This window comes from Chinchilla lanigera, unplaced genomic scaffold (assembly GCF_000276665.1).
Source record: "Chinchilla lanigera isolate Chin_1 unplaced genomic scaffold, ChiLan1.0 scaffold00001, whole genome shotgun sequence".
Lineage (NCBI taxonomy): Eukaryota > Metazoa > Chordata > Mammalia > Rodentia > Chinchillidae > Chinchilla > Chinchilla lanigera.
In genome coordinates this window covers 23200884-23225147 of record NW_004955402.1, presented here as the reverse complement: position 1 = coordinate 23225147, position 24264 = coordinate 23200884, and the positions used below count along the sequence as shown (strand labels likewise).

At 42.9% G+C, this 24264-nt stretch overlaps 1 protein-coding gene across 9 annotated transcripts in view; it reads right to left on the bottom strand.

The window, feature by feature from the left end:
• The window catches only part of Fhod3 (formin homology 2 domain containing 3), a 455934-nt gene that overhangs the window by 52846 nt on the left and 378824 nt on the right, over positions 1–24264 (bottom strand). For 7 of the 9 annotated variants that reach the window (XM_005372817.2, XM_005372818.2, XM_005372820.2 and 4 more), the window contains 2 exons: positions 11545–11820; positions 4831–5714 (listed from right to left, as the gene is read on the bottom strand). In XM_005372817.2, coding sequence (XP_005372874.1) covers positions 4831–5714; positions 11545–11820 — 1160 coding nt within the window. The remainder of the gene's footprint in view (positions 1–4830; positions 5715–11544; positions 11821–24264) is intronic. The other 2 variants (XM_013510258.1, XM_013510260.1) reach the window with 1 other exon arrangement.

The following is a 24264-nucleotide window of genomic DNA, read 5'->3' as shown; positions in this document are numbered from 1 at the left end:
ATTTTAGCCACTCCAAGGCACAGAGAGTCTCGCACAGAGTAACAGGACTATTTTCTAGAACAGTTAAGCCATGTACTCAGGTCCAGATGGAGATAAGCAGTGTGGAGCCGCAAGTCTGCCCAAAGAGTTGCAAAACACTAACCTTTGGTGCAGATAGCTGACAAATGCCTCATGGAGAGGAGAAGCACAAGTTGAGGTTTTGAGTAGAATAAATTCTTGTCTCTAAGAACAAATACCTTAGAATCTGCAAGGAAGGACTAAATGCGATTCTAAATGGTTACTGGGAGGTGACAGGGTCACCATGCCAGAGCGACCACAACCTGATTTCAGTCAACATCGTAGGGATAAGGAAAGATTTTAATTTTCCATTAAAACCATTCATTTTTGGAAAAGAAAAGGCTGAGGATGCAAGCAGCAATTAGAAAAAGGTGGGGAGGTAAATTTAAATAGTATTGAATAAGCATGAAGTTTAAGGTTCCCTGAAATGCTGACATAACCAATCACTCCTTTGACTTTTCAGAGTAATTTTACTAGTAGTAGAGGATGTGATATTTAAAAAGTGAACATTCAACACACAGAACTTATCACTCCAAAAAGTGCTGGGGCTGAAAATAGAAGCTAGACTATGGATATGATTTATTTGGAGAACTCCGAGTCTGGAAGAATACTGCTAAGTTTGAGAGTGCTTCCATGAAAGGAGACCAACCTCTGCTCACACTTCTCAGCATCGAGGTCAGAGACCCTGGGTCTGGCTCAGCAAGGCACATGTTCTAGAAATGGTAAATCCTTCCTCCTCAGTCTCTGCTCTCTGCCAAGAGTGATGCCACAGGATAGTTTCAAAACTGCCTATTGAGAAAGTGACAGTTACAAAGATGCACTGATACTGACATCACAAGGATGAGATGACTATGGAATTTTCCTGAAGTCTTACAATAAGGGAGATGCTGAGATACACATTAAAGCAAAACCCAAAGGCAAAAACTAAAATACAAGAAACAGAAAACTAAGCCTAAATGAAGGCTGAAAAACCATTAGTTAGGAATAAAATTTCTTGCCAGAATAGGCTTGTCTTATTATTAAGTGAACAAAAAAGGTATCAGTTTCCCATATTTGGCCTTTGAGCCTCTGACAGCAGATGCCAATGGTCAGTCAGTCAGTCTGTGTTAGTTTATCTATCACTTTAATCAGGAGACTTGGGGAGACTACCAATGCTGGCACAACAGGCAAAAACAAATTGTGTTTGGAATTTCTGGGCAGAATCCAGATTTTCTGAGTTTGATATGAAATAAAAGAGCACACTCCCTTTGTTCTGAATTTGAATTTAGGGTAGTGAAGTTCTGTTCTGTCTTCAGAACAATAAATCAGGTCAAGGATACCAATGTTAAAGTGGGTGGTAGGAAGCTATTACTCCTTCGGTGCCTCGGCTGTCACTTTATCAGTGAATTACAACCTGGACTGTATTTTAGAATGTGCTTTAAAAATAACCCAGGTTGAGGCTTATCCCCTGGCCAATTAAATCATCTCCACATTGTCTTAAAAAGTCACCATCAACAATTGCTGATCTATTCTGAAACTTTCAGTTAAAAAAAATCAAATGTCTCCATATCTACTCTAGAGTTCCCCCATGAGATAAACTTAATGAACACAAGAGAATAAGACAGCATCCGGTCTGTAAAGGGAAAACTGAGTCCGCACTTCTTTCTGGTCTCCTGTTCCACTCCACGCCTGTCTCAGTCTGGTGGTGACTTGGCCTCCCGGAAGTGTGAGGGTTTGCCAGTCCTGATTAGGCCCAAGAGTTGTAAAGCTATTTCCTGGTACTCCTCAGGATGGTGTCAAGTACAGATCTCCAAGGACTTTCTGTCCTGACAGTTTCTCTGGGAGCAATTTAAGGGTCCCCTATGTGACTTATTACTTATCAGACCAGCAGTAGAAACATCACATGTTGGAATTTAGCACCAGATTTTATTCTTTTTCCACAAAACACAATGGAAGTCATCTTACCAAAAAGCTATATCTTTCTTGTTGAAAGAGAAATATAGATCCTATTTTAGAAACTATTTTGAATGGAAACAAAAAAGCACATCTTTTGTTCTCATCATGCTCATTAAATAGTCAGTTCAGTCTTGGATCTGGCTTATGGGGATCTTTGTTTTGAAGTAAATCGAATGGTGACAGCCATACCCTATAATACTAGTATGGTGCTAGTTTTCAAATAGAAACTAAAACCAATTCCTTTCTTTTGTGCTGCCTTATGAAGCCTATTTCATTACTGCAGTCTATTGTGTTTAATGAAAAACTTCTCATGTGCCAAAATTTGGAAGTGGCTGTTTATAGCTGTTTTACAAAAGTCACAACCAATGATTAGGAACAGAAATGAAATTGCTTATAACTTAACTGGTAACATATACAAAATGGATTCACCTTATCAATGATTTGTTTTAAATCTAATTTGTATTTTTACCTTTTGTAACAATTTGGAAATAAACTCCTGCTTATATTTCCTATTCCAAAAATCAAGGCAGGGGAATCTGCACCTTATTGTAGAACCTTTGGAATCAACTTGGTGAACTTTTCAATATAGGTGTCCCTCAGTATTCATGAGGGACTGGTTACAGGATCACTGAGGTTACCAAAATCCTTGGATGGTCAAGATTCTTAATCAAAATGGCATAGCATCTGTACATATCTTATGCACAACCTCCTGTATACATCTCTACATTACTTATCTTACCTAATACAATGTTAATGCCACATATATAATCATTACACTGTATTATTTAAAGAATAATGCCAAGAAAAAGACTGTACAGGTTAAGATGCAATTCCATCTGCAGCTGGTAGAATATACAGATGCGGAATATACTTCACAAAACTAGGCAAATGTCCATCAGCTAGGCATTCAAGTCTTTTAAGAAGTAGCTACCTACTTCAGGTAAGAATGGAACTTTGAGCTGTGGAAAGCACAGATGCTAAAATCTTATCACCAACCAAATCATTAACCAAAGCACAGTGGAACCCAAAGAGGGAGGCAAGTGAACCATTCATTTTGGATCTTGTTGAGGACACTTAATCTTGCTATTTCCTTTGCAAAAGGAAGTTAAAAGTGCTTTCACTGCCAGCCTCTTACTCCTTTTCATCCCTCCCCATGCTGAGTCAAGAGCAGCCTCTCCCTGGCAACTTCCAAAGGCAATGAGCAACCACAGAAGCCCAGAGCAACCAAGTGAGTGGAGGAGGGGTGGAGGAGGAGGAAGAGGCTGGTCAATTGGATCAGTGGGTCAGGGGGTGGTGTCAGCAAAACAGGTTGTGGGTAACTCTTGGCAAACATAGAATGTTGCCTTAGGTTGTGGGTAACTCTTAGAAAACACAGAATGCTGTCTTACTCCTGGCTGTTCATCTCCCAAATGCCAGGCAGAACGTAAAAACTAGAAAGGGGCATGTGGTTGGCTTCGCAACACATGGCACCAGTCTGGGAAAATCAGGATTTGGACGCACCAAGAGTGAATGCCCAGAACAACATTCCTAGGAGCTATTTTCTAGACAAGACAAAAGCTGGGTTCACTTTCGAGTGAAGGACAGTACTAACTGGGCTTCATTTTTTATATTAGCTCTCAGCGGTTTGAATTTACAAAAGAGAAAGCTTTAATTCTGACTTGACAGAGTCCCTAAGGCTGGAAATGATTTAGATTCACATTCTTGTTGGGATTGGGCAGAAATAGACAGTCGGGTAAAGGCCAACGAGCAAGGAGCAGGAAGTAGTTTTAAAAGCTCGATGAGGAATTTAAAAGAAGCATGTCCAAGTACAGCTCCCCTAACTGACCCTTCAGCATCACACAGAAACTACAGGCACTACCTTGCTTGAAGGTCACTCTAGTCTTCAGGACGCTACACAGTGTTGGATTTAGAGTTGGTCCTTACTGTCACGCTTTATACACACTCCAAAAGATTAACAGATGAAGCAACATGGAGTTAGAATTGACTCACAACCACAAGCTCTTCCATGTTTACATTACCTTACAAATGCTTTCTCACACCCCAAGGTCCTGAAATGCTTTAAAATTGGAATGCACCCTGAGTTATAAGGGTTTAAAAAGTCCTTAAGATATGCAGAGGAGGTATTACTGATGCACTGAATTCTGAAAAAATATAATCTGATAGACTATCTCACAGTGTCTTCAACAGTGTTCAAGAACCGTTAGTTTCCATTTGATGCCCAATGATTTCATGTGTTTTCTATTAAGAAAGTGGATGTAACAGCTGTGTTAGTCATGCCTACAGATTCTCAAACATTTATTAAAAATAAGCAATCTAGATGTATATGTAATATTTATAGGATGCTAACTATGTATCTATTAGGAAACATCTAGACAGTTGCAGTGTGCTGGCTAGGGAGATCATCCAAAGAAATATCACTTGAATGATTGCCTTTGAAAAAGCATTGAGTTCAAAGTTCAAATAGCTGAAGTTCCAACTATTACTATTACCGTAATCCCTGATGGTAAGAGTAAATAAACTGATCTTCTGAGTTTAGTAAATTACCAAGTTCACCTGTCTCTTGCTTACACTGGGCTGTGCTCGGACTAACTTTTCTGTCTCTCCTTCAGGGTTATCTGGTTCTCTGAAAGCTACTTTGTATATTAGTAACTGATATTCCATTATGTAGCTTACACCCAGCATATGACACAGGAAAACTATCCTAAAGGTCACATTTTTATATCAATGGGCTTTTTACCAAATAGTCAAAGCAACACGAAGAAGGGTATTTTATAGTGAATACATCTCTTTAGCCCTACCCCACTACAAATCAAGAAACATGCAGGAGCCCAGAGGTACCTTTGTGACAGATAGTTCCTTGGATTTAGACTCAAACAGGTGCTCCAGTCTAGAAGTGTCCACCTTAATGGGTTCCAGTTTTGACCACAGGAATTCTCTGCAACGGCGGTTGTTCTTACATGGCCACTCGAAAGGCCGGACTTCATTCCAGAACAGACGGATAGTCTTCTTTTTCTTAGCAAATGTGGGCTGACCCCTGGGTACCTGGGACCACCCTAAGCCCTGAGGAGCACTGAATGCGGGAGGAGGAGGAGCCAATAAATTACCAGGGACAGGAGGGGGAGGCACGCTGTCCAACAGGGGTGGAGGGGGTGGGGGTGGTAAACCCAGAAAGGTGGGTGGGGGTGGGGGAGGTGGCCCTGGAGTTTCCCTGTGACCCAGGTCCACATCCAGGACATCAATGTCATCTTCCTCCCCCAGGTCGGTAAAATCCATGTCTTGGATTTTGAGCTCCCTTGGATTGGCCATGAGCTGGTCCCAAATATAATCTGACTCAGTCTTTGGCTGTGTGGGTGTTGTCTCCGGAACCTTGTCATTGGACTCAGCATCAGGAGAGATGGAACTTCTCCCCAGATCCCCACTGTTGAATTTCTCTGCAAATGCTTTCACACTGCCTCGGTTGTCCAGACAGCCTACGTCTACCCTTCTGACACTCTCCTCCGGGGCCTGAGAGTTGGCCTGCAAGGTGGATATCCTGGTGGCCAGGCTGGCCACTGTGTCCACCTCTTGCTCAGTCCTCCTTGTCTCACCCTCACCCTTCTCTTCATCATCCGTGGACTTTCTGTTATGGGCATACAGCATGTCCAGCATGAACCGTTTGTTGGTGAGGATGTCGCCACACTGTCCATTTACACCCACATCCTGAAGGCCTGGGGACCACAACCCTGAAAGGGCACAGGAGGAAGACAATAAGAAAGTTGTAAGGGGCTGGGAATTCCATGAACCAGTTAGGTAAGGAAAGGGCCAGACACACAGGAGAGACTTCAGAGAAGACACTGAAATAAAGCAATCAAAGCAGAAGGTGGTCATGGCTGATGATATGCTCTGGGACTAGAACTCTTCCTGGTGTGACATTGCTCCTGGATCTAAGCTCAGCTCACAGGAGAAATTTTCCTCAACTTTCTTGCCCTCCTGTAGCAGCTAGTCAGGAGCCACCCTGATATGGGTAATTAAGGGATAAGTCTCTGTCCCAACCAGACAAGGGGAGACAAGGAAACAATTACCTGACCCAGGGCATGTGTTGGAAGGTAAGTTTACCTCTCTCTGCAACCCCAGTCCTGAAGTCACACAAACCACACCAGTGACTGCACTTTAAGTTCATGGTCACTGCAACTGGCTGACTGCCTCTCCTCCCTTTCCTAGATGACTTTCTATACCCTCTCTCTTCTAACTTATCCACCCATCTCATACTCAGGAGTATATACAGCTCATACTGATGAGCTTTTCAGACAAATCAGAAGAGATGTTTCAGAGCTCTATTCCACCTGTACCTCCTCATCTGCACCTGAACCCCAGGACGCAGCCTCTCTTCTGTGACTGCCCACAGACCACCCCGCTTAGCAGAGCGCAGCCACTGCACTGGCGCATTTGGAAACCACTGGAGTGGTTCTGTCCTGCATCCCTCGGCCCCTTTCCATTAGATCCTTCTGGCATAAAAACTGTACAATTTCTGCAATCTTAAAGGAAGTGCACTCTCTTGACCCCACTTGTCCTCCAACTATCATTTTTCTTTTAAGGTAAAGCTGCTTATAGGAGCTATTTTGCTCAATGCCTCTAATTTCTCTCTAGTCTCTCTAGAATTCAGTCAAATGGAACTTTTTCTCTCACCTCCCCACAAATCTACTTATTTCCATGGCACTAACTTTGAGGCGGCCCTAGTCTCAGCTGATCACTTCCTCATCCTTCACACATGTCCTTCTTCACACAATCCTCCCAGGATATGACACTCACCTGGTTTGTTTCCTCTTTCCTGGCTTCTCCTTTCTGGCTGCTCCTTATCTCTAAGTTTTATACATTCTTGGACCTCTTTTCTCCATCCACATTCACTCTTGCAGTCACCACCTATCTAGCCTCAGACTTTAAGTACCATCCACCCTTCACCAAAGCTGCTTCTCCTGTAGTTGTTTGCTAGCTCACATAGGACAATTTCACCTACCTTGCTGACAATTCTAAAAACCTCAGAATCATTCTAGATTCTTGTGTTTTCATTCTCCACATCCAGTGCAGCAAGGCATCCCATTGCCTAAGCCTTCATGTTATATCCAGACTCTGCCCCTTTTCTCATCACTTCCACGCCACAACCCGGGACCAAGCCAGCGCCGCTCGTGGCTCTCTCTGTAAACAAGTAGACTGCTTGGGGCCAGGAGATTGCAGGTAAGTGGTGAGTCTGTTTCAGTGGCTTTTCTCTTTTTCTATTTCTTGGTAAATGTGAGCTTTTCTTATTTTGGCAATAGGATAAAGACCTTATTTCAGGTAATTCTTTTTTTAAATGCTGTCTTTCTTGCCTATTCACTTCATTTATTTCTTCTTTTATCATTTTACAAGATCTTTCCTTGCCCTTAGAAAGTTCCTTTGATCCAAAACCTGATACTAATATAATTACTATTTTTCTTTGATTAATGTTTGCATGTTATATCTCTTCCTAACTATTAACTTTCAATGTTTCTATGTCTTTATGTTTATAATTTTGTTTTGGTTTTGTTTGCTTTTACTCTACCAATCTCTTATCTTTCAATGTAAAGTAATTACTGAAATGTTAAGGCTTAAGTCTGCCATTTGTTTTTTTTTTGTTTTATCCCTTTGATTCACTTCCTGTTTCTCCTTTTTTTCATCTCCTATGGGCTACTTGAACATTTTTTAGAAATTCATATTGCTTTTTTTTCACTGATTTTAAGTATATGACTTCATATAGTTCTTTTAGTAAATGCTGTAGGTATTTTAACATACACACTACCTTATCACAGTCTGTTAGTACTGATGTTTTACCATTTCTATTTAGTTTATTTTATCCTCCACACTTTTTAAATAAAATTACCTGAAGTATTACTTCTGTATACAGATAGTATTGTATGAAACAGTATTATAATTTTTATTTCAATCTTCAAATATGATTTCAGAAACCTCTGAGGAAAAAGTCTATTTTATTTATACTTATTTTTACCCATTCTGTTGTTTTTTTCTCCCTAAAGTTTCAAAATTTCTCCCTTTTTTTCCTTTCTGTTGAGAGATCCTTTTGCCATTCTTTTAAGGGTAGGTATGCTAGTAACAAATTCTCTTAGTCCTCCTTCATCTGATAGTATCTTACTTTTTCCTTCATTCTCAATGGACATATTTGCTAGGTATAAAATTCATAATTGACAGTGTCCTTTTTCCCTGTGCACATATTATGCTCCTTCCTGCTGGCCTCTGTAGTTGCAGAGGAATCATCTGCTGTCACCTGAATTGGTGTCCCTGACTGGCAATACATTTCTTTGCTGCTTCTTTTAAAACGTTTGTTTTCCCTTCATCTTTAGTTTTCAGAAATTTATCATTTGTCTTGGTGTGGATAACTTTGAATTTGTTCGGTTTGGGGTTTATTTAGCTTCTGAAATCTGTAAGATTATGTCTCCTGATAAATTTAGGGGGATTTGGGCCACTATTCCTTCAAACATTCTTTTCCAGCTCAGTGCCCTCTTTCCTCTGCTCCTTATACTGCAGTGATGTGCATTCCAGAGCTATTCTTACAGTGTCACAGGTCTTTGAGGGACTATAGGTATTTTAATTCATTCTTTTTCAAGCTACTTCTACGGTACTCAGATTTAGTAATTTCTACTGATCTGTTTTTGAGTTTACTGATTATTTCCTTTGTTTTCTCCAATCCATTAAGGCTGTCACAGGAAGATTTTTATTTTGGTTTATATAAATTTCAGTTTAACAATACCCATGTGTTTCTTTTTTATATATTACACTTCTTTGCTAAAATATTTTTATTTTTTTTCATGTATTTCCTGGACTAGTGAAGGATTATTATGATGGCTGCTTCAAACATTTATCACACATTTCCAACATCTGGATCGTTTCAGAGCTGGTATTTGTTGATTGTCTTTTCCCATTCCAGGTACAACTACCCAAGTTCTTGATATGATGAATGATTTCCAATTATATCCTGGACATTTTGAATATTATCTGTTAGCTTTTGCATCCTTTCTACTTTTTTCTTTTAGCAGGCAGTCACCCTTTGCAGGTATATCCTACAGGCCTTGGTGGAGGCAGACATTTAACTCCCTACGGCATGACATTATCACCACTCCAGCAAGAGTACCAACTCACCCTGGCTCATTATAGATTAGCAGGGTAGAAGTTCAGTCTCCACTGCCTCTGGCCTACTGGGATCTTCCTGGAGACTGTGGATCACTGACTCACATTGAGTTACCACCTCCAAGTAGAAGCAGACGCTCAGTTCCCAACAAACCCCTTTGACTCTGAGCTGGAGAGAACACAGAGCAGACTCCAACATAATTATGAGCTTCATCTTCTGTATGCCAGTTGGGGATGAAGGGTCACTCAGCTGCCAACAGGAAGGGCCACATACCTCTGCTTTTGTGGACCATATTACTTTCTAGGCACACAGCTAAGAAGTGAAGACTCACAGTGAATAAGACAGATATGCCCCCCAATCATAAAGCTGACATTCAAGTGTCAACACAGGAAAGCATACAAGTATTATAACAAAATGTAAAGAAGGCTTTGCTGAAGCCTCTCACACTAATCCTGCAAAGTAGAACACGTGAAATGAAGAAAAAGAACACTGCCCAGTTGGAACAAGGCGAGTCTCTTCTGAGGTCCACAAATCCCTTTTTGGTAATAGAAACAGACATTAGAAAGAAGATCGGGAACAAGTTTAACTGTCACAAAGGTCCTTTGTGATTTAGCTGAGAACATTTTGAAAAGCAAAAGCTTTTCAGAGCTCCCCTGACTTAGCTGCTGAAGGTGCCTGTGAGCAGTGAGATTTTTTTAGGAACCAATAATCTGCAGCAAATAAACATGACCAAATCTTTTCACAGCACTAGAGGGAAGCAGAAATATTACTGTGAAGCCCTGACTCCTGAGTCTATAAACTTGGACACCACCCACTTTTGATAGAAAGTCAATGGTTCTTCACAAGTCTCCATTTTTGGAAAGTTGTGCTTATTTGGAAGACTAGTGTACAATCTGATCCAAGAAAGTTCTGTTCCTTGTCTTATTTCCACTAATCCAACTTGCTGATATGTTTTAGGCCTGCTAAATTCAGATATGATGAATAATTCTTAAAGCTCTGCAAAATCCATAAAACATGATTTCAGACCAAATTGATGAAGAAGCCTTACCCTACACCCTATACTTTGACCAGAATTCTGTCAAATGTGAATAACACTAGCAAAATTTGGGAGACTAACTATAATCTGACTTTGAAAGAAATTAAGTAAATACCAATACATGTAATACTTGGCATATACATCTTCAACCAAAGACACAGGATTTTCTGTGTAATACTTTCTAAGACATAATCTAATAAAGTCTTTCAGTCCTCTATTACATTATAGTGACTAGTAAAAAAAATATACAATCTAGTAGTGTATCCTAAATGGGAAAAACTAAAATAATAACTATTTTAAACCAAGCTGTTGATTTACAGGTTTAATGGGAGAGTACATTGTTTTGTTCATTCATTTTATTTTCATTCACTTGTCTATGACAATATAGAGATAATATATTTTTCCATCTGGAAACTATCAGGCTAAGCACAGACCATGGCACTGGCTAGCAAGTCCTCATGATGCCTTGGGGCTTCAGTGCATGCTCACTGTATGGAGCTTAAGGAAGGCTAGCCCATAAGCTAGGACTCCACTGGTGAGGAGTATTACTTGAGGAAGGAGCATTGTACCACCCTAACAGGAGACATGTCATGGGTGGAAAAATCAAACCCTGTGGTGTTGCAGGTTGTATGAATCATTTGCAGTTTCCATAACCTTCAGTGGCACCTCTATAAGCCCTAGTGAGGTCTTTGTGGGCTAAACCTACAATCTAGCTTTCCACTTGGTTCCTAATCATAAAGTCCTCACTCACAGGTAAACTGAAACAACATCAGGTGTAATACTGCAAGGATATAATTCCATCAGGTAAAGCAGGTACATTATACTAAAGAAAAGAATGGTCCTGAGTATAACGTATAGAGAAGGCTTTAGATTCTCTATATTCCAGTTTAGTATATCTACCTGATTTCAACACATTGTGAAATACAACATTTTAGAAGGAGTCATCCAACTCATTTAATAAATCTATTCTGGTCTAAAAGGTTTACTCACCATGTTTTAACATACTTCATTAAAAATTTTTTTTAAATTTTATCATGACAACATGACATGTCCCTAAGCTTAAATCAGAACTGAAAATGTCTACATTTACTATAAACAACAAAACAAATAGTGGAAAATGAAGAATTTTGGAGCTCATTCCTCAAGAAAGTCCTCATTATCTGGCCCCTTTTGCCACTTATGGAAGTGGGAGATACAACAGCATGGTAGAGATTTGGGGGCAGCCTCTCTATGGGACAGTAGCTTGCGAGCCTCATGCCTTACTCCTGCCCGGACAGGGAACCTTGGAGGCCTTCTACGGACAAGAGAGGCTCTCAAGCAAACCAGGCCCTCTGCCCCATATTCCTGGAATGTGCTGATGATGAGAAAGGGGTTTATTTACCAGCTGCCCTGTCCCTGGAGAGTTTGTCCTCTTTCTCCTCCCTCTCCAATGTGCTGCTGGAGGATGAGATGCTGGACGCGGAGCAGTTGTCCCTCTCGTTCACCTCTTCGTTCTGCCTCTCTTTCTCACTGAGGGAAAGTCTTTCTTCTGGTTCTTGCTCCAGGGCCCGCTCCCTTTCTCTTTCCACTCGCCCTTGGGCACAGGCTATGTCCTGGTCGGCTTCATTGGGAACCTGCCCCACCTCAGCCTCGGTCTCAGGATCCTGGGCACTCACTGCTGGAGACAAGAGTGGAGATGACATTGACAACAGGGTTTTCCTGAGCATCATCTAAAATGCGAAAGTAAACATGAGGTTAACTTCTCTGTGTTGCTGTGTGGTGGGAAGAAGCTTTAAGACAGGGTGTTTGCAGCAGCTACTGCTCTGACACCAGCACTACCTTTCACTCGCTGAGCTCTAGCCAAAGGAGAAGGTTAAGGAGGTACCTGTAACACAGCTTGTACAGAGCAGACTACCAGCAAGGTGGTAGGCACAGGTGGTAAAGCATGCAGAAAACAACTGGCTACAAAAGCCACACGTAAGAGTATGCCTCTACTGCAGGAGTGAAGAAACCTCTTCCTTACAGGCCTGGAACTGTGGCACTCTGTGAAATTAGACATTATCAGAAGTCCACTGAACTTCTGATTCGCAAGCTCCATTTCCCGTGTCTAGTACAGGAAATTGCTCAGGACTTCAAAATAGATTGTTCTTGCAAAGGGCAGCTGTCAATGTTTTGCAGACGGCAAGTGAGGCCTGTCTGGTTGGCCTGTTTGAAGATACCAACTTGGGTATCATCCATGCCAAACGTGTAACAATTATGCCAAAAGATATCCGGCTAGCACACCACGTGCGTGGAGAATGTGCTTGAGTCCACTGTGGTGGGAAACATTTCATTCTCAATTCTTTTCTCTTCTTCCTGTTATTGGTAGTTCTGAATGTTAGATATTTTATTTCCATGGGGTCCAAAGGTACCTAAGTACAGACTACAAGTGGAAAATAGGGGACAGGAATCAGGTATTGGCAGTATTTCCATTTTCATTTGTATATCTTTAACATTCATATGAGGATGTAAAGCATTACTACAAGTCATGATATTCTGGTGAACAAGTTTTGGCAATTCAACATTATAACAATTATAAATAAACCTGTTAAAATTTTCTGGACAATGCCAGCATTTAGATTTTGTTAAAAACAAATAAATTTATTATGGTGTAGCAACTAAATGGTGTTTGTAGCATTTTTATCATGCAGTAGATTCCATCCAGCCACTATATTCTTCTGAGTTATCTTACATGCTAGTACATGTTTTTAATGCTGTATGTCTTTCTGTGCTTCTCCTCTAAGTTTGCTATTAAAATATATTAAACTGTAAAAAAGCCCAAAGATGGTCCTCAAGATTCCCGTTCCCTAGTTATTGGGTTGAATACTGATGTGAAGGGGATGACATGAAAGTCCTAAATCAGCTGACTTTAAAATATCAAGACTAACTAGGTAGGTCCAATTCAGTCTGGTGAACCTTTCATAATCAGTATTTTACAGTTAACAACAGAAAAGAAAGTAAGAGACATAACAAGCCAGAGAAGAATCCCACATATCCCGTGGGCTTTTGAGATGGAGGGGGCCATGTGACAGGAATGTGAGGGGCCTCTGGTAGCTAAGAATAAACCCTGGCTGACAGCCAGCTGGGAACAGGGACCTCAGCTCGAAAAATGCAAGGAATTGGGTTCTGCCAATACCTGGAATAAGCCTGGAGGTACACTTCCCAGGGCCTCCTATCACAGCCCAGCCTACCACAAACTATGTTCCAGCCTCGTGACATTCAGGGGCAAGCATTAGGTTGGGCCGTGCTAGAGCCCTGACCAAGGGTGAGCGTGAGACAATAAAGAGGTGCCGTTTTCCATCACTGCGTTTGTGGTCATTTGTTTTGCAGTAAGAGAAAACTAATACATGGTCCTTTGGCTGCCTCAGGGAATGAGTAAGAAAAGACACAGTAAATCAAGCTGACGAGTAGCAGCCTAATATTTTATAAAAATCATGGCTAAACCAATAAAAATTCCATCACCCTTTGTTTGAGATATGTTTTCTCATAATGCAAACTTAGTCCTTGACTGGAAAACTGGAAGAATCACTCAGTGGCATAGGACTACCTGTAAATCTATAAAGGTTGAACACGTGATCCTCATTCCTAGCAAAAATGCTCATGCTCTCACTTGTGTGCTGCTGTAAGGAGCACACAAATGGAAATGATACTTCTTGGTTTATGCATGTCTTTGCTGAGCAAAGATCTCAGTTGTAAGCTGTGGATGGGCAGCAAAGTGATTGAGAATACAAAAACTATGAACCAACTGCCCCATGCACGGGCCAGATGAGGATGGGTTACTCCTGAGGGCATTACCCTGGGCAACAGGGCCACACTGCTGGAATCCTGCCAGCATGCCCCAAGAGCCTGTGCCCTAGGCAAACACCACTTGGAATGATGAAGAAAGACAGGATCCACATGTAACAGGATCCACAGGAAGGGACCTGCTGAGACACCATGCTCGCTCTGTGGAGGCAGCCATCCTCCTGGTTCGAGTGGTGATCCCGGCTATTGGGTATGTGGAACCCTTCAGTGAGCCAGGAGGAGGAAAACTTGGGCTTCACTGGGCCTGGGACCCGGCTGCCCTCGGCTTCCCAGCAAGAAGTCACTTTGCCAGGACTGACTGGGGCAGCACTCTTGCCTCATCTTGTGTGCTTTCCAGCAGCACGAGGCAGGGACCCCAGTAGGGAGGGAAGCTGTGGAGAGGATGAGATGCAGCCTTTCCTGCCATTCCTGCAGTTTCCTAACACAATGGGAGTCCTACAGTGCCCTTTGGTAGAAATTGGGGTGGAAGAGTGAGGGCTGGGGTTTGATTTCACCTGTGCTCTTTTGCTATGGACCTTAGCCTAACACAGGAACTTGCTTCTCAGGGGCCTGGGGGAGGGGATGGGCAGCAAGAGTCTGTGATGCTGTCTAGAGGCTGACGCTGGAGCAGAGATTTTAGGAACAGGTGATGTGAGGGCATGTTTCCTAGATGCGCTGGCTGGCAGCAGCAGCAGGAAGCCCAGGGGTACACCACCCACCATGCGCCCAGATTCCTGAGAACAGGTGGCCATACACTTTTCCCTAAGCAAAAACTAGGCTGCAAAATGGGAAAGCTAGAACATGTCTTTCAGAAAAATCCCCTTCGGTGTGAAAGAATTTTTATGGTAGTTTCTTTTTCATTTGATAACAGAGTATCTAGCAAAGAGATACAAAACCCAAATGGTTTTACAAGCATGGCAAAAGCTGAGCTTTAGCAATGCTACTGTCATCATCTGGCTGACAGAAAGCATATGTGTTTGCACACACTCACTTCAGAATAGCCACATCAAAACGAACATGTGTTCCCCACAGCCCAGCATGTGGCATGCAGTTGAGATTTCACTGGCAAGCATCTGGGGAACACTGGTCAGGGTGCCTGCCTGGTGGCACTGTCACTGGCAAGGACAGCCAGGTCCTCACCATCCTCTGGAGGTTGAACAGGCAGAGTCAGGAGGATCTGAAATCAACAACTGCTTGACTTCAGCCTCCATGGACCCATTGCTGTGTCTCACTCCACTTAACACATGGGACTTAAGCAGTGACTGGCTCCCTGACTGGCCGAAGGGTTGCCTGGCGAGGTGTGGCAAGGGACACGTAAGCACTGGGAAAACCAAATACTCTTGGAGCAAAACTGTGTCATTTCATCCCACTATATTAGAGCCTAACTCCACGGAGTTAGACATTTAGACGCGCAATTCCCGATGTGGGGTGATTTCTTTTTCTCATGATTAACCAGAGAGAGTTGCCTCAAAAACTGCCTGGACCACATGACTCAGTGTCCATAAGGTCTAACTGCAACACAGAGGCATGTGATGCTGTCCTAATGATGAACAAGTCAAACAGCACTCATATATATTTGAATCAAGCAAAATAAGCAAGGATTGAGAATGAAGGTGATAAAAGAGAACAAACATGAATAGGGCCTTGTTCCTGAGTGGCCCTGTGCTAAGGCAGCATTGATGTCCTCAACCTCACACATACCCCCACTCTCAGCTCTCCTTGTGGCTAGGGACACATGACATAAAGCCCCATCTATAGGGGTCACAATAATGTGGGTGGGGAGGGCATTAGATACAGTGACAGGGAACAGAGAGAGAGAGAGAGAGAGCACGCGTAGTCAGGACCCAGGAGAGAGCTCTTCTCTAAGCCCTTGTCTTAATCAAACACAAAGACAAGGGTGAAAGGTCCCCAGCCATGCCTAACCACTTTCTCGGGTGAGCCCCACACAGTCCTGAGGTCAGCACTGACTCACAAAGTTCCTGTTGGTTCTTGTCAATAGGAAGCACCCTGGATGGCCCCAAGACTCTATCGCAAATTCTAGAATGTTTTTCCACCCCTTTCCCCTTCTCTTTCACCAGGACTTACTTCCCTTGCTGGCACCCTCTCCTGTACATGCGCAACCATTCCCTTTGAGTCACTGTAAATCAGGCCTGCTGCCCTGTGGACAGATACTGGAATCATGTTGCGTCTGTAGTCTAATTGGAGCTAAGTTCTTAGTCAACAGTTAGAGGTGACTCACAGCTGCAACTAGTCCCAGCAGTTAATGCGCCTGTGTCCTGCCTAATAGTGGTGTCAGTGATGACACAGTGACACACCAGGCAGACTTGGCTCTGGCATAATGGAGGCTTTAGAGGGCACAGAGAAAAGGTCCTAAACAACCTGAAATGGCCACTGCATGGCACAGGCAGGTAGGTGAGGCCTACCTCCAATGGGCACAAGGAAACCCCAACCTGTGTCTCAGCCCCCATCAGACATAATACAAAAAATTCTCAGTGTAATGCATGCTCTAACACCTAAAGCATGGTGTCCTGGCAAGGGAGGGCAAGGGCCTGTCACAAGGCCTAGGCCTCGGATCTGTCATAAGTCTCTAAGCCAAAAGGACCTTTAAGCAGAGTCTCCAAATATGAGAAGGAGTTAAAGGGCAGGTATAAAAGGGGCCATGAGAATGTCCCAGGAGGAGGGCAAAGAACCCAGAACCTTGGAGCATACAGGCAGGGAGGAAGTAAGAGATGTCTGGTGTGGCTAGAGTTCAGCGAGCCAAGGGAGCTGGATAGCATCTGGGGCTGTGACAATAGGCCTGTGTGTTGAGGTAAGGAACAGGAACTTTACCCTAAGGGCAGTGATGGCTGGCTCAGTGAGAGACAGACCACATATCACCTGGGAGGACCCCTGCCTACACCTATGTCCCAGGCAAAGTATGCTTTCTGGTGGAAGAGCTTGGGTGTGCCCACAACCTACAGGTCAGCACCATTCACTGTGAAATAAACAGGCCAGGAAGGAGACCCTGCAGACAGAGACTGAGGAGGAGGAGGAGGAAATGAAAGCCAACCAGCGCAGCTCAAGAAAAGAAGAGAACAAATAAGAGGGCAGAGCCACATGGATAAGGGATCAAGACCCTGGGCACAATTGGGAAGGTTTTCCTCCCTGACAGCAGTGGGAGGGGGGAACGGGTTCACATTCCAGGGAAGCATGAATGGTCACTGGGCATTTCACATTCCTCCGCAATCCTCACTTCCTCTCCATGGGAGGCTCTGTGATGACCTGACCTCAGAAAGGTCAGGTCAGCAGAGAACAGCCAAGGGCCATACCAAAGTGGTCAGACGTCCCCTTCCTACCACATGCCTTTAAGGAACCAACAGCAGTGTTTCCCTTAGGCAGGCTCAGGAGTGATCTGATGAACCAAAACCTGCAGGACAGGAGCCACCAGGGCCCCATGCTTGCCTCTAACCTCAGAGGGAAGGAGGATCATGCTGTGCCAGGGAGAGGGAACTGAGGAAAGATGCAGGCTGGTGTCCAGCAGACCTTCTCTTGGTGGGGTGGGAGTGTGGAACTGAGCGGAGGACACAGCAAGGAGGGCCTGGCATCATTCAAGGAGTCCAAAGCTGGAATCCGTCTTCCTGGACCACAGCCCGAGAGTGCAGACAGATGGGGCTCAGCATCGCCAGAATGCACTTAGCAAAGATCAGAAAAATGTATCTGGCCCCAACTGCACTGACCTGATTCAAAGGGCTTTAAACTAGATTTTAAGGTTGGGGAGAAGAATATAAGGGCAGAGGGAATAAATCAAAGTTAAACTAATTAAAAAGATATGGGAATAGATTATGCAAAGTAGAAGAAATAATAGGAAGGAGAAAGTCCATGTGGGAAATCAGGTTGTCACTATTCCCTAAGAAAGGACCCAGAGCCAAAAGGCAGCCACTGAAAGGAATTATTTACCCCAGGAAACAGATATTATAGGAGTAAAAGGGGTCAGGGGGCCAGGATGGGAGGTCACTTACGGGAGAAACCAGGGAAAGAGGTAGCCAGGAAGCAGAAGTCCTGAGGATGTCAACCAGTTCCTCTCCATTCCAAAGTTAGCTGGGGAAGACATTCACTCCCACCATTTCACTCTTTGTCTCCCCGGAAGCCCAATACCACCTTCTCAAATGGTCCCTAAAACCATGCAGAATGTCAGGTGTCCTCCTTGGCCTTACATGAAGTAAAAATAAGTTACTACATATTTAGTACCCTTTCCACCAAGGGGCTATGCTAGGAATCATATCACATCATCCTATTTGGTTTCCACACCCACATTATAAAGGATTAATGTCCCCATCTGGAAAATAAGAATGCATATTCAGAGAGGAGGGTAAGCAGCTTCCTAGGGCTACACAGCAGTCTGGATACTCTCAGGCTCCTCCCCTAGGTAGGAGGCCTAAGAGATGAGAAAATGCTTCTGGCTTCCTCCAGCTGCTTTCCTGGGGTGCTTTGCTACCTGTGATAGCTTTCTGTCTCCTGATCTCTGCAAACAGTTCCACTAAACATATCAGACACCCTCTGAATATGTGCCACCTACTCTGGCACTCCCTCACCCCAAGCAAGCACACAGATCATAGCTGGGACTGGCACCTAGACTGGCCTGCCTGGAGGCCCTAGCTCTTAATCACAACATTGCACTCCGTGGTGAGCGACTTAAGCCACTGAGGAAAACTATAAAATCATTCCTGAAAAATAATGCAGCAACATATGGTGGCATGACTGTTCCAATTCTGCTCTCATCAATGTCCCTGACAGCTGAGTCCAGCATGTCCACTTGGGATCTCCCATCATGCAACCCCTCTTCGAAGAAATAAATTGCTGGTAGAAAGATCTAAACTTAATAAGTCTTTGGGTAGCTCCAATCGCTTTTAGTCTATATTGATGTTTTGATGACTTTGCCAGGACTTGGCTTTCTGGCAGGTCTTACGAAACTAAGGGCTGGGCCAGCTAGTTCTATGATAGTTACTCCAAACTGTGTAGGTTCCAGGGACCTCCCTGGTTCATAGCTAATAACTAACACCATCAGCTTTAGACTTGTGGTTTAATCACATAAATCTGAGAATGGTCCCAAGAGAAAAAAAGCTCCCAACTTTGAAGATTCTTTAGACTTTGCCTTTGGTGTTGGGCCAGGTCTTGCTAAGCTGCTAAGATTTATCTAAAGCAGGCTTTCTCAGCCTTGGTTCCATGGGCATTTCGGGCCGAATAATTTCTTGTTGTGGGGCTGTTCTATGCTTTGTAGGATGTTTAGCTGCCACTTCCATCTGTCTCCCACCATTGTGACAACACAAAGGTGTTTCCAGACACTGCCAAATATCCCAGAGAGTAAAATTATCCCTGGTTGAAAATCTCTGCTCATAGCATTAGTTTCATTTGGAACCAAGCCCAGCCGCATCTTCAAGTTTTAGAGTTAGACTGTCCAAAACAGGTTCAGGTCTAAGCTACCTCTTGAGTCCCTTGGAAGATGACAATTGATAGGTCCTACAACCACTCTCCATAGTTCCAATAACCAAGGTTTTCAATTAGTGTCAGTGGACTCCCTAAGAAGTCTGGGCTTGCATTCATGGGACCTCCCTGGGTCCAAATGTTAACCCCAAGTCCAAATCTGTATATTCCAAAACCACAGTTGATATCACTTGTTATTCATGCTACAAGAGGCAAATGGGAATCAGGAATGGCTCAAGGAAAAACAAAACAAAAAGATGTATGTCTTTCATGTCATGCTTGCTCAGGGACATGCACTTGAGTTGGGTGTTGGACAGAATTATAACCACTATTATAATTCACCCCCCATCCCGCTGACTATGCTTCCAATTGAGTTCACCTGGACAAATGTATATGGCATAACTCCACTGCAGTTTCATATATAGAAGAAAGAAACAATAGCCAGTTTCAGGCCCGATTATTGTGCTCTTGGTAATATAAATATTTTACTTCACACCACTAACAGAAAGTGAAAGCAGTGTAAGGTTACTGGATTATGTACTGCAGCATCATAAGATTCAAAATGCCAATCTTAGGTTATAAATGCTTCCACTGAGCCTGTTTAAATATTTTCCTAAAGTCAGACAGACAGGTATTATTTTGGTTCAAACATGTCAAACAGGATCAACCGTAGCCCTCATTTGTCCTGCTTTGCCCCATAAAGACGGCACAGCACCTGGGGTAAAGACATGCTCATTTTCTTACAGGACAAAGAGGAAGAGGGATCTTTCCTCATGAATAAAGACATAGTCCAACTCCAAATTTCCAAGAGGCTCTCTAGCTCCTGTCAGGTCTGAGAAACATCAGTGACATCAAAAGAATACGCAAACATTAAAATGGATAGTCCAAAAATTATACCTAGTAAATAAATTGCTAAGAACCTGAGACTTTTATCAATTTATTTGTAGGCTGAGCTGGCTGTATTTTTGAATAGATGTTCTGATATGAACAGAGGCAAAATTCACTCATTTGATAGACATTAATGGAAGCTTATTATGTGTCAAACACTTTGCTATGGCACAAGAAATTCACATGTGCAAAAATATCATCCCTAGAGTAGTTTCCAGGCTAAAGTTTTCTATTATGTTATAGCCCAGGGACACTATAGCACTGAAACAACTAATAGCTAAAGAAAATATTAGCTCCTCTTGCCAGTAGGTTCTGACTAAGCTCAAGCAAAACTAGCTGGCTGAGATTAGGATAAAGCTAGAGACCCCCCTTTTAAATATTCATTCCAAAGAGCCCCTCCTCACTTAAGTCTAGTCACTAATGGGTGTGGACTTTCCCACTTATATGAAAGAGCCCAAGAGTCCTGAGAACTACCTACCCTGTTCTACCATGTGGGGACTCAGTGAGAAGGTCCCATCTATAAACCAGAAAGAGGGCCCTTACCGGACACCAAACATGCAGGTATCCTGAACTTCCCGTTGTTAAGAACTATGAGAAATAAATGCTGTTTATAAGACTAGCCAGTTTGTTCTTTTTTCCCACAGCAGGAAAATTGATTAAAGTATGAGGTTATTTTTTTAAAAAATGGTTATGTGAATAACTAGAAATTTGTTGAAAATCATTCTCTGACTTTTGTCCTGACAAAGTAGTTGTATCTTCAGAAGCACATGATCCAAGTATGTCAGTTCTCTGCAAAAGTTCCTCCAAGTTAGGCCAACATCATTACAGAGTGGTCTGTGTAGTCAAATATGTCCTCCCATCAGTTGCCCATGTAATAAGTTTCTTTCTGGTTAAAAGAGATATAACTGTCTTGGTAGATTAATATGTCTGTGTTCTCTTTTCATGTTGTTCACACACAGATTCATAAAACTTCTACTGAAAGTCTATTTTGTTCCCCCCCGCAAAAGGTGAGTATAGGCACAGGCCCTCCCTGGGCAGAATGCAGAGGAGTGGAGAGGAACAGTTACTGCACAGTGAGAAAAGCCCTCTATCCTAACTGTGCTCAAGGTGGAAAGGAAACACAAGAACTGAACCAAAGGAGGCCTCTGAGAAGGGAAGATGCTTCAGCTAGATGAATGGGGATCCAGTAGGCACCCAAGAGGGCACTGCATGTTCAGAGGCCGGCCTACGAGAACATGGCCCTTCTCAGGTGCTAACTGGTTTATTGGGGTAGTGCTGGTAAAAGACTGATAAGGGCAGAAAAATAAAAGACTGGCATCTAAGTGCTGAACTTACATGGTAGATTATGGACAGCCACAGAGGATGTTTGTCTTGGTTACTTTTCTCTCATTGCTGAGGCAAAATACCTGGTGCTCAGAATTAAGGAAGGAAAGGTTTATTTAGTTTACAGTCTGTGGAGATTTCAGTCCATACTTGGCTGGCTCCAAGGCAGGGCGGCACATGGCAGAGGGCAACAGTTTATGGCGGCAGAAAACAACAAAAGCAGCAAGAGCAAACAGGAGGAGCAGCAAGAGCAAGCCTCTTTCCCTCCCTTATGCAGTTTACCACCCCAGGGTGAGTGTAGCACTCACACCTATAATCCCAGCACTGGACCATGAGTCAATCAAAAACTCTAGAAGCCTGCCCCATGACTGCCTGAGACTTCGGGGAACACTCAAACACAAACCACAACAATGTTTAAAAAAATGTATAGATGTAACTTTGTTGATTTGCTGAGAAGAACCTAGAAAAAGTGAGGTCCATTAGAAACAACTGCAATAGTCCAGAGGGGACATGGTTAAGGCTAGGACTAAAGCACTGTTGATGGAAAGGGAAGAGAGATAGGAGAGAAGAGAACTCTACAATACTTGGTGACTGGATGGAGGGTGAATACTGAGGGAGGAATCAAAAATTATATGTAGTCTTCCACTTTGAGTGACTGAGCCAAAAAAAAAGCAGCCTTTCCATATAAAGACTAGTGTCTATGGAACAGGTGTGGAGGTGGCAGCTTATATATGAGAAGTGGGGAAACTTCTCACCTGACTGCTTCTCAGGTTGGCACCTGGAAATTCCAAGGGTGCAGGGGACATTCAGATGGAGAAGTCTGAGGAAGTAAGAGATACTTGCTCTGGGCCCAAGAAGGTCAAGGCCAGAGACACAGGCCTGGAAGTTTCTGGCACATGGTCATTAGCTAAAACCCAAAGATGGGTAAGTGAGAGCCTGTTGAGAAGGCATGAAAAGAAAGAAGTCATGGAGGAACTCTGGAAAACCCCACAACTTAGGGGAGAGGCGGCAGAGTCAGAAGGCTACAGCAAAACTATGACAAAGACAGACAAAATGATTACTAGTGTAGATGACACAAAAAGCAAGCAACACATTTATTCTGGAGATTGTCTAGAGGATGCAGAGGACCCAAAGAGATTGGATCCAAAAAGTCAACAGAAAGCTACCATAACTTCCCAATGTATCTGGTAGAAGCAGCTTTCTCAGAGAAATTCCAGCTTTGAAAGGCTCTACAGATGCATGGATGTCCAGAGGCAGACACAGTGCACTGCAAGGTCCCTGAACTCAGGTGTTCTCTTGAGAAAACACAACTTTGGGGACTGCAAAACCAGTGTGTGCTTACTGGCTAATATACTGCAGATATTGCATTATTTTATAAAAATGTGTTACAGGATAGGTGGGGGAAGGGCAGGGATCTTGGCAGGAAAGGAGGAATGATGGAGATAGTAGAATGCTGACTAAGATCTTGAGCTCAGACAAGGATATACAAGCCTGAAAGTCGTCCTTTGCTACTTCCCAGATCTCAGTCATTGACTGGAAATCCAAAGTACTGAAGAATTTCCACTGTTCTGCAGTGTGGGGCCTGCCGACTGTACCTGGAAGCGCTGACTCAAATTTTTCACCTTGGATGAAATGCACTGACACGTCACCCAGCCAATAAACCAGACTCCCTGTGGGCAGTTCCTGATATTACTTATTTTTGTTAAAAAACAAATTAATCAGTATTGAAAAGTTGAATTTTTGATCACAAACTTTAGAATACAAATGTGATAGTAAAAGCTGGTTAAAAACCATTATAACTAATGTTGGGAAACAACTGACCATGGATGGCCCATGTTTTTGCAGTCTCACGAGGAGAAGCATTACTTCTCTTTCTTCTTGGGTATCATTTCCAAGAATGCACATATGATGATGAATAGCCCTAAAAAACAGAAATAGTGTCCGCTCAAAGAACAAGGAGTTCGTTGGTTTATGGCCCACTGTAATACCTTTCTCTGAGAGGAAGGAAAGCCAGGCTTATTGCCCATTATAAACAATTTGTAGTTTCTCTCCTCAGGTTCTTCACATGGTGTGCAAAGGTTTCTCCGGGCCCTATTCACATCACTACAGGAACCGACACTTAGGGAAATGGGACCCATGCCAACTCTCTGGCCACTACTAATACAAGTAATACAGTTCTTTGTCTCTGACCCTGGAGTTTCATGTCTTCTGCCAGCACCCATGAAATTGTGGCAGGCTAAATTATTGGTTTACAAGTAAATTTTCAGACCTTCACGGTTCTTGACATCTATGAAATCCCCATGTTGATCAGAGAGTGCTCTCCTTTACCAACTTTCTTTATGTTTTTCTTTACTTTTGTCTTAAGGTTTATAGGTTTGTCTTAAGGTTTTGTCTTGAGGTTTACCTTAAGGGCTACTTCAAAAGGACTCAAGACTGTTTAAAATGTCAAAATATGATATATTATGATATAATATATCATAAATATAATATATTTATATTGCATACATTCATTCTATGTAGTGAGAAAATGAAAAATTTATGCCTTTTTTCATTTTTAGAGACTGAGAGGTTGAAAAATCCAGTGATCTGGGTGTGGTAGGTGGTACAACCGTAATCCCAGCACCCTGGG